Source organism: Grampus griseus (assembly GCF_964374135.1).
Source record: "Grampus griseus genome assembly, chromosome: 14".
In the NCBI taxonomy this organism is placed as follows: domain Eukaryota; kingdom Metazoa; phylum Chordata; class Mammalia; order Artiodactyla; family Delphinidae; genus Grampus; species Grampus griseus.
In genome coordinates this window covers 4,566,383-4,577,336 of record NC_139008.1, presented here as the reverse complement: position 1 = coordinate 4,577,336, position 10,954 = coordinate 4,566,383, and the positions used below count along the sequence as shown (strand labels likewise).

General features: G+C 45.2%; 1 protein-coding gene across 2 annotated transcripts in view; it reads right to left on the bottom strand.

Moving 5' to 3' along the window:
• Positions 1–25: 25 nt before the first annotated feature.
• DAGLB (diacylglycerol lipase beta) overlaps positions 26–10,954 on the bottom strand; it is a 30,620-nt gene continuing 19,691 nt past the window's right edge. For both annotated transcript variants that reach the window (XM_082670662.1, XM_082670663.1), the window contains 6 exons: positions 10,523–10,603; positions 10,306–10,433; positions 4,691–4,759; positions 4,536–4,608; positions 3,275–3,516; positions 26–3,175 (listed from right to left, as the gene is read on the bottom strand). In XM_082670662.1, coding sequence (XP_082526788.1) covers positions 2,977–3,175; positions 3,275–3,516; positions 4,536–4,608; positions 4,691–4,759; positions 10,306–10,433; positions 10,523–10,603 — 792 coding nt within the window. In that variant the 3' untranslated portion in view covers positions 26–2,976. The remainder of the gene's footprint in view (positions 3,176–3,274; positions 3,517–4,535; positions 4,609–4,690; positions 4,760–10,305; positions 10,434–10,522; positions 10,604–10,954) is intronic.

The following is a 10,954-nucleotide window of genomic DNA, read 5'->3' as shown; positions in this document are numbered from 1 at the left end:
AGCCTGGTAAGGTGGAGACTGACGATATGACTTTAAGATCCTTTCTGGAGCCTAAACTTACACTATCAACAGTTCATGTTAGAAGCAGTTTTTAAAATCCTCCTTTTTATTGCTTGGAAGAGTTTTTTTTTTTTTAACCAAAGATAAACAATGCAGTTTTACGACCAAATCTAAAGATTTGCTACAAAAACAGCAGTCTTCCCCCCTTCGCACCCTCCCCAGAGGCGCCCATTTGAGTTCTCTTAGGTAATTCTTCGTACTTGTCTTCACATGTCTAAAGCATGTGCTTGCTTTTTTCTCTTTTACTTACCAGATGACTGGTTTATCATAAAAGGATGTAACTCGGGAACAGCCAGACGGAAGAGATGTAGAGGGCAAGGTATGGAGGAAGGGCTGGGCGCTTCCCTGGGTGCACGGCTCTCCCCACATCTCCATGTGTTCCCCAACCCGGAAGCTGTCCAAACCAGGTCCCTTCGAATTTTCTGGAGGCTTCAGTTCAGTCACTGGCCATTGGTGACCGATTGAGCTGTCAGCCCCTCCCCTCCCCGGGGCTCAGGCTGAGCTGGGTGCTCCGCTGGAGTTTCAGTTCCAGCCACCACTGACGACGTCCCCTCCCCGGTGGGGATGCAGTAGCTCTTAACCAGCCGTGACCCCAGCCTCAACACACCTTTCCCACCCCTTCAGTACAGTCGTTTGGGTTGGCGCTGATATTCAGTGTCTGCATTACCACTGCCACGTAAATGCTCAGGGCTGAGCCATGTAGTAACAGAATCTGCCTTTCCTGCACAACTTTGGTTTCTTCTGGAGTACTAGTTTATTTGCTTTGTTTTCTGTGTATTTGATTAACTTAACTGACTTTTCCATCTGTTGTCTGAATCTCAGGACATTCGGATGTAGCATGTGTTTCACCAGTTTTCATTTCCCTAAAGGCACAGAGCCCTCTGACCACCACTTCTCTTACGTGTTGATCTTTTATTTTCTACATATTAACTCCTTGTTTTCTAATTTACTTTCTCACCTTGATGGACAGATTCTCCAAGAGTTTCCTGAGAAGTATGTGGGTCACCTATGTTTTTGAGCACTTGTATCTTTGAAAATAACTTCATTCGAACCTGATACTTTTTGGCTGGGTCTGAAATTCCAGGCTGGAAATAACTTCTCTTCGGCTTCTTGAAGGCAGATCTCCCCGTCGTCTTGGCTGTTTGCACTGCAGGGGGCGGTACGTTCATCTCCACGTCTTACGGGGTCTGCCCTGCGTCTTCGTGTCCTGGGTGGATCTTTGTCTCCCGTACCCTGTGCTTGGTGGGCTTGTTCGTCTGGAAGCTTGTTTCCCATTATTCAGGTATCCCTTTCCCAGCTGGTTTTGATTTCATTTTTTATACTTTTCATGTCCAGGAGTTCTTTTTTCCCTAAATACTATTTTTCAGCCTTGTGGATCAGTTTTGTGGTTGCAGCACTCTTTCTGTTCCTAAGCTGTATGTAGCTTCTCCCGTGTCTGTTTCTTTTGGTCCTTTGTTCCCCAAGTGTCTGGCAGTCCCTGGCTCGTGCTTGAACACTGAAAACTAAAAAGCAGACCGGACACTGAGCACGTAGGTGGGTCACGCCAGGGCGGTGTGGTTCAAGGTGCTGGGATCGCTTTGCTTCCTGCCGCTAGGAACGTACAGGAATTATGTTTAGAAACGAAACTTGTAGCAGTTGGATGTTACCGCAGCATTTCAGTCAGAGACCTTTGTGGGTTTTCAAAAACTAAGGTGGTATGGCTGTGGCAGCTACTAGGCCCTGAGGGGGCGGGTATCCCTAGAGGTCTGATTTCCTTGGAGCACCTTCTTAAAGGTTATGGGGGCCAAGTGGGAGGAGTTGTTCTACTGCGCTGGTGTCCAGCGCCCCCTCTACCCTGAAGCAAGCGAGGAGCCAGATTTCTTCCAGCCGTCACTCCGGCTGGTCCCCCGCTGTCTGCTTCATGCCCGGGTCCGAGGTACCTGGGGCATCTGGTTTGTAGACCGGATTTATTCTTGTCTTTCCTTCCCCACTTCACCCAGGAGTCCGCTTACCTCTGGCCATCTCATTGTTCCTGTCTCTTCTTCCCCCCGTCCTGTGGGTCTATGCTTTCTAAAGGAATCCCATTACTCTCATCTTACAGGGTTTGGATCGGGGGTGGAGTGCAGTCAGACGCCTGGGCAACCTTCAGTCTTTAGCCAGAGCGCCAGGAAAACCTAAGACTCCATTTTGTTGTTTACAGTGGACAGAAAAAAGATGTTTAAAACAGGACTGTTGTAAAACTACCCAGTAAAATAGACCTTCCCAGAAACACCCACTGGAAGAGTTCATGGCTGTGCAGGCACTCATGATACGTAAGTGCTTTTTTTTTTTTAACTAACTCACTCTGAATCCACTGGCCGACCTCTGCGAATACCCCACGAGAACTGGGCCATCACCCTGAGGCTGGTGAAGCAAGCAGCGTGAGCAGGGCACAGGGCACCCGGAGGCCAGGAGCTGCAGTCTCTGCTCGCCTCCCCGATCTGCTTTCGTCCGATTCCCAGTCGGAGCTCAGGGCTGACCCTCGCTTAGTGCCACCCGTGACAGACCCCAGCCTGCACCCTCGCAACTGATACTGAGTTTGTGCAGGTGGGAAAGTCCAGTTTGCAGAATACACTGCACACCTGTGTGCCAACTCGTAAGGCAGGACCCTGTCACTGAAAAGGTGGCCTGAGGGGCGGGCGCCTACAGATCGTTAGGGCCTTAAACCTGGCTGTGGGACTCCCGGGAATCAGCAGGCCTACAGAAAAGGGCGTGACACCCACTCAGTCTCGGGGGGGCCGTCACCTCAGTGCTCTCCTGGCTCCTGATAGCGTGAATATTGTAGTCAGAAGTATTTCTCAAATTACTCAGTCATTTAGGAGACCACTGAAATCCGATCATTGGCATCGTGGGAATCACTCAGATGTCCACGGCCCGAGCAGCTCCCAGTTGCCCTGGTTACGCGACCTCCACACTGGAGCCTCCCTGGGTCGGACAGGAAACACAAGCGGCCCTGTCGGACACCACGCTGTCCAGGGCTCTCATCAGGATGTCGGGCATGTGGTCTGTTAGCATCTTTGGGCCGATGAGTATTTTGCTGAATTCCGATTCGTGTGACCATTTCACACTATACCGAGCAGCAGGATAGCAGGAAAACCTGAAAGAGGAAAAGCCGAGCATCTCTTCAAGTCTCACCCCCGTGAGTCTCCCTTCACCGCTGGTGGGTGACTGACCGCGTCAGGCCCGCCGCACTCACCTCCCTGAAGTGCCCACTTCCTCCAGGTGGATGATCCTGCCGGGAGGGTAGAGAGGGGGGTACTTGGTGGGGGACTCGAGCGGGGAGTCGCTGGAGAAGCTGTAGGCCGGGGACCCGTGCGCCAGCAGGCTCCGCTCCCCGAGGAGAGGCTGCGTCAGGTCGCCCCCATCCAGCTCCGTCGGCAGGTCCTCGGGGTGCCCTCCAAACAGCTCGTACCAGCACGCGCGCAGCAGGATCTTGTACTGAGGGCGAGACCGAGAAGACGGCATGCGTGTGACTCCGTGAGGCTTTCACGGTCCCCGGAGACCTCCTGCGACCCGTGAGCTGGTGGCGGCAACCCCACAGCACTTAGAAGCCTGGCTGCTTTGTTTTTCAACATGGACCTTAGGAGTGTGGAGGTCAGGGGCCCAAACTCAGGTTTCTCTGGGGCAGTGACGCCATCACACTTGAAGCAATATTTATTTAAAAACCAAATTCAGGCAGATTTTGAGGAAAAATTACCCTTAATTCTTTTTAGGCAATTCTGTAAACCAGTTTAACCCTTTACCCTTAAAGACATTAGATACAAATTTTTTTTTTTTAATTTGGGGGAGTGTAGCTGATAAGGAGGAAGTTTATCTTTAAATTAAAAAATTTTTTCTAATTAGCAACAAAAAACGTCACAAAACAAAGATGTTAAGTGAAAAATCATCTCTAGTCCCGTTATCTAAATAAAACCACATTTTGGTGTATTTTTTTGGTGAAAGCTATATATACCTCGTCACCTACCCCTGCCTTGGATTACATTCTAAGAAGCATTTTTAATCCTTCCGTTTTTAAAAAAACTCTTCAAAACATCATGGATATTTTTCTCTACTGGTAAATAAAAATGCATTTATATTTGTAACAACTATAATATCCCACAGCCCAGCAATACCAGCGCCTTCTAAACTCTGTATCTGGCAGCCTTGTTTTCTAAGCTTTGGGACCAAAACCATCAGAACGCTGTTAGTCATGACAGGACTAAGTATGACCAAAAAAACAAATCACTTAACCAAACAGGGATGGTTCTAGTATAGTATGTTCTAGTTGCAGCTTCCCTGCGCATGGTTTAGCCATTTGCTTCTCAGGCGGCCTCTGCAGAACAGCAGCCAACAGTCTGTGCCGGGGGTAGAAGAGCTTCTAGCAGCATCAGTGCCCTGCGCTATGAGGCCACAAACAGCCTGGTGGGGAGGCCCTAACCCCTGCAGGTCCTCTTCCGCACCCCCCACCCCCGCGTTACCTTGGGCTTGTTGCAGTGAGCAATCACTCGCAAGATTCTCCTCTTCAGATCTTCCAAGTTGGTCACACTTAACCTGTTGAGCAAAAGACCAGACTGAGGCTTAGAACTGCCTTTCCCGCCAGCCCAAGCCCAGACAGGACAGCCAGCAGACTCACCTGGGAATCACGTCCTTGCCCAGAACAAGTGACACGATGAAGGTCTTAGAGTATTCATAAAGGGATTTGCTGAAATAAAAAAATAAAGTGATTATATTGCCCACAGAAGGCTTCCAAGAGAAAGCAAGTAACTGTACCAAGTTAGGAAGAGGTCAGTGTTCACAGAACTCCACTCTATTCTCCACCCTCTAAAGGGGAAGAGAAATAAGAGATTCCAGGTAGAGCAACTCACTGGCCAGATTCTCTTGAAAAAGTAAAAGGCATGGGGGTTTGCGTTACTAGATGTCAGCACTGGGTAGGCAACTAAGGTACTTAACCCAGTGTGGCGTCAGCAGAGTCAGACGAAGCCAGGGGAAAAGTGAGCATAGACGCCTCCCACAGTAGGGGAAGGATGGGCTTTTAGTAAACAGTGCTGAGATAAAGCACTCAAGGTGTGAGCGGGAAGATGAAACGGAATCTCTACCTCATGCTGTACACAAAAAAAACCCCGAATTAAACATAGATTAAAGACCTAGATAAAGGTGAAAGGTCAGACTAAAAGGCTTTTAAAAGATACGATAGGAGACTAGCTCCATGTCCTTGGGACAGAAAGATTTCTTAAAACGAAAACCTGGGACTTCCCTGGTAGTGCAGTGGTTAAGAATCCACCGGCCAATGCAGGGGACACAGGTTCGATCCTGGTCTGGGAAGATCCCACGTGCCGCAGAACAACTAAGCCTGTGTGCCACAACTACTGAGCCTGCACTCTAGAGCCCGTGAGCCACAACTACTGAGCCCATGTGCCACAACTACTGAAGCCTGTGCTCCACAACAAGAAGCCACTGCAGTGAGAAGCCCACGCACCGCAATGAAGAGTAGCCCCCGCTCGCTGCAACTAGAGATAGCCTGCACGCAGCAACGAAGACCCAACACAGCCAAAAATAATGACAAATTAGTCAATGTTAAAATTAAGAACTGATAAAGACTTGACCCAGACACATCAAGGAGTGAGTATATTTACAACACATACTTAGAACCAACAAAGAAGTGATATACTGAATATATATACAAACCAGTGAGAAAAAAAAGACAATACAATAGAACCGTGGGCAAAAGGAGCTTCATGAGAGTGGAAATTCAATACAAATATGAAGAGACTCAGCTTCATCACGGAAATGCAAATTAAACAGTGACGCATCGCTGCGCGCCCGTCAGATTGACAAAAAGGTTCAAACTGGACTCTAGTAAGTGTTAGAATGTGGAGGGGTATGCACGCTGCCGGTAAGGTGTGAATGGGTGCAGCCACAACACGCAAAGCGCGAGCATGTGCACACTCCATGACCCAGCACGTCTGTGACAGCCCGATGTCCGTCACCAGCAGAACGGATAATTTGTGATATGTGATGAAACAACGAGAATTTACACAATAACATTTCAGACATCAAACAATGTGCGGAAAAAAAATAACAAAAAAAGTATAATTCCCTTTCTCTGAATTTCAAAATCATGCAAATCCAGACTATGCAGAGACATGTCTACAGGTGGTAAAACTGATTTTTAAAGCAAGGGAAGGGACTTCCTGGCGGTCCAGTGGTTAGGACTCTGCGCTTCACTGCAGGGGGCATGGGCTCAATCCCTGGCTGGGGAGCTAAGATCCTGCAAGGCCACATGGTGCAGCCAAAAATTAAAAAACAATTTTTTTTAATTAAAAAAAAAAGGCAAGGGAAGAATTTTCACAAAGATCAGGACAGTGATTCCCTGTGAACAGGAAAGGAGAGGACACACAGGGACTCTTCTAAGGCACTGGCAACGTTTATTTCTCCACTTGGGTGGGTGCAGAGGTATGTGACTATTTTTAAATCAGCTTTATTGAGGTGTAATTTACAACAGTAAAATCACACCCATTGTAAGTGTACAATTTGATGACTTGACAAATGTCTATAATTGTTTAGCAACCAGCTCAATCAAGACGTGGAGCATTTCCATCACCCCCCCCCCCCGCCCCCCGCCCGGCTCCCTGTGTCCTTCTGCAATACCCCATCCCCAACCCCAGGCAACCACTATCTGCTTTTTGTTGTTATAGTTTTGTCTTTTCCAAAATGTCATATAGGGACTTCCCTGGTGGTGCAGTGGTTAAGAATCCACCTGCCAGTGCAGAGGACACAGGTTCAAGCCCTGCTCCGGGAAGATCCCACATGCCACAGAGCAACTAAGCCCATGAGCCACAACTACTGAGCCCGCGTGCCACAACAACTGAAGCCCGTGCACCTAGAGGCCACACTCTGCAACAAGAGAAGCCACCACAACTAGAGAAAGCCCGCACACAGCAACGAAGACCCAACACAGCCAAAAATAAATAAATAAAATAAACTTATTAAAAAAAATTTTTTTTTAAATGTCATAAGTGAAATCACACAGTAAGGTCTCTTGTGTCACGTTTCTTTCACACAGCAAAATGCATCCAAGTTGTATGGATTTTTGCTTATTACTCTAAAAAACATGTTTTATCTTTGTTTCACTGAATAAAAAGTTATTTTAAAAAGTCACTTTCGTGTCTTATATGTATAAATATGTGTTTTAATATTAAAAGAGCTTTTAAAAATTTTAAAGGTACACATTTATGTATAAAGATATTGATAGATTTATAATAATGAAAAAATGAAAAGAATGTAAATATCAGTATGGGAATAAATAAAAGTGGTGTAACCAGATGATAGAAAACTAAGTTAATTTAAAAACATGTTCTCAAAGAATAGTTAAGGATATAATGTATACAGAGTATTAGAAAAACACATATCCACACACAAAGAGCTGGAAGAAAGCAAACATGAATAGTTACAGTGATGACTTCTGGGTAGATCCTGATCTCTCCACTTATTTATATTTTTCAAAAATTCTACGATGGATACAAATTTAATTTTTACCCCTTTCATTTTTAATTTTTTTTAATGGTCATACAGATTTCTTCTATCATCAGGCCAGAGATTATACAGGATTAAGTATGTTGAATCAGAAAAGAAAAATAATTTTCAAACTCAAAAAATGAATTAGTAACCAAGTTCAGTGAAGTTGCAGGATACAAAATTAATATACAGAAACTGTTGCGTTTCTATATACTAATAATAAACTATCAGAAAGAGAAGTTAAGAAAACAATCCCATTTATAATTACATCAAAAAGAATAGGACTTCGCTGGTGGTCCTGTGGTTAAGAATCTGCTTTCCAATGCAGGGGACGCGAGTTGATCCCTGGTCAGGGAACTAAGATCCCACATGCCGCAGGGCAACTAAGCCCGCACCGCAACTACTGAGCCCGTGTGCTCTAGAGCCCATGCACCACAACTAGAGAGAAGCCCGTGCTCTAGAGCCCATGCACCACAACTAGAGAGAAGCCCAAGCACCACAACGAAGATGCAGTGTGCCACAACTCAGACCCAATGCAAACAAATAAATATTGAAAAAAAAAAAGAATAAAGTACCTAGGAATAAATTTAACCAAAGAGGTGAAAGACCTGCACAGTGAAAACTAGAAGCCACTGATGAAAGAAACTGAAGAAGACACAAATAAATGAAAAGGTATTCTGTGCTTATCAATTAAAAGAATTATTACTAAAATGTCCATATTACCCAAAGAAATCTACAGATTCAATGTAATCCTAATCAAAATTCCAATGGCATTTCTCAAGAAATAGAACAAACAACACTAAAATTCATTTGGAAGCACAAGAGACCCCAAACAGCCCTAAGCAATCTTGAGAAAGAAAAACAAAGCTGGAGATATCGTGATCCTTGATTTCATAATATAATACAAAGCTAAAGTAATCAGAACAGTATGATGATTAGTATAAATACAGACACACAGATCAATGGAACAGAACAGGGAGCCCAGAAATAAGCCCATGCACTTACGGTGAATTAATTAAGAAGGGAGCTGAGAATACACAGTGGGGAGAAGACAGTCTCTTCGATAAATGATGTTGGGAAAACTGGACCACTATCTCACCATACACAAAAGTTAATTCAAAATGGGTTAAAGACATTTAAATGTAAGACCTGAAATCAGAATACACCTAGAAGAAGACATAGGCAGTAAGCTCCTTGACATTGGTCTTGGTGATGATTTTTTGGATTTGACACCAAAAACAAAGGCAACAAAAGCCTAATCAAATGGGACTACATCCAACTAAAAAGCTTTTGCAGAGCAAAGGAAACCATTGACAAAACGAAAAGGCGACTTACTGAATGGAAGAAAGTATTTGCAAATCATATACCTGGTAGAGGTTAAAACCAAAATACATAAAGAATTCATATAACTCAATAGCAATAAGACAATCTGACGGGGACTTCCCTGGCGGTCCAGTGGTTGAAACGCCGAGCTTCCACTGCAGGGGGCGTGACCCCTGCAGGGTTCAAGCCCTGGTCCGGGAACTAGGATCCCACATGTCGCGTGTCCAAAAGAAAAGGGCAGACGATCTAAGTAGACATTTTTCCAAAGAAGACACACAGATGGCCAACAGGTAACGTGAAAAGATGCTCAACATTACTAATCATCAGGGAAATGCAAATCAAATGAAAATGCAAAGCTTGAGATGGTACCTCGCACCTGTCAGAATGGCTATTATCCTAAAAAGATAAACGAAATAACAAGCACTGGCCAGATGTGGAGGAAAGGGAATGCTTGTGCATTGCTGGTGGGGATGTAAACTGGTGCAGCCACTACAAAAGAACAGTATGAAAAAAAAAAACAGTATGGAGGTTCCTCAAAAAATTAAAAATAGAACTACCATATGATGATCCAGCAATTCCACTTGTAGGTATTTATCCAAAGAAGATGAAGACGCTGACTTGAAAGATACCTGCACCCCCATGTTCACTGCAGCATTATTTACAATAGCCAAGACATGGAAAAAACCTAAGTGTCCGCTAACGGATGAATGGACAAAGACGTGTGTGTGTGTGTGTGTGTGTGTGTGATGGAATATTATTCAGCCATAAAAGGTAACGAAATCTTGCCATTTGTGGATGGACAACAACCTCGATGGACCTTAAGAGCATTACGCTAAGTGAAATAAGAGACAGAAAGGCAAATACCATGTGATCTCACTTATATGTGAAAACTGAAAAAACAAACCAAGCTCACAGATACAGAGAACAGACGGGGCTGCCAGAGGCGGGGGGTGGGAGGGGAGGCAGTGAAATGGGAGAAAGGAGTCCAAAGGTACAAGCTTCCAGTTATAAAATCAATAAGTTATTGGGATGTAACGTACAGCATGGCGACTGCGTATGTGAAAGCTGCTAGGAAAGTAAATCTTAAAAGTTCTCACAAGGAAAAATGATTCTGTAACTCTCTGTTAACTAGACTTATTGCGATCATTTCACAGCATATACAAATATCGAATCGTTACGTTGTACATCTGAAACTAATATAATTATACCTCGGTTTAAAAAAAGTCAAATCAAAGCTATGGTTAGAGAGACCTATGAAAAGCTATCCAGTCTTTTTTCAACCAAACAGGGCTTTGAAACAAACTTCTCCTGAGGATGAGAAATTGTTAACTAACTTGCAGATAAGAGACCAGTTCTGACCATATGACTTGTGAGTAGCACCTCCTTACAGGAAAGGAAACAAAGAAGTACCTCAGCAGCCCCCTGGGCGGGGAAAAGGCGTAACACCTGACTCGTGGGTATGGGCTTCTGAGCATGATGGTCAACAGGGCTGCGGCGCCTGCCCCCAGGCTGTGCCCCACGATGACCAGCCGGTATTCCTAGGGGGCAAATGCAGAATGAGTAAAGGTTAAGAAAACAAATAGCTAATGGCAGAGAAAACGAAAGAAAAGAAGAATTAAAATCTCACAGGTGCAACGCTGAACGCCTGGCTCAAAATCCCGTCGTTGATGAGTCGTCGGTAAACGTATCTGGCAGCTTGAGAAATCCCCTGAAAGTGCAGACACAGAGGTGGCTGGTGACTGTCAGGGCAGGTCTACACGGGGTCTCCTATCGGTGACTCTGTCCCCCCAGACAGGAAAGGCATCCTGGGATCAGCGGGCACATCTACCGCTCACCGCTGTATTCCTGGCACCTGGCACACAGCTTGGCAAGAAGCAGGGGCTCAAAAAATATTTCCATGAGCGAATAGGTGACGTCAGGAACATCTTTCCACATCAATGGACATTTCTAAGGCTTCTTCAGCTGCAAAGCATTGTGCTGCGTGGACGTCCCACAATTTACTTTAGCCAAGTCCCCATGGTCCGTCACATTTAGATTATAAATGGCTGGGCTTTTACAA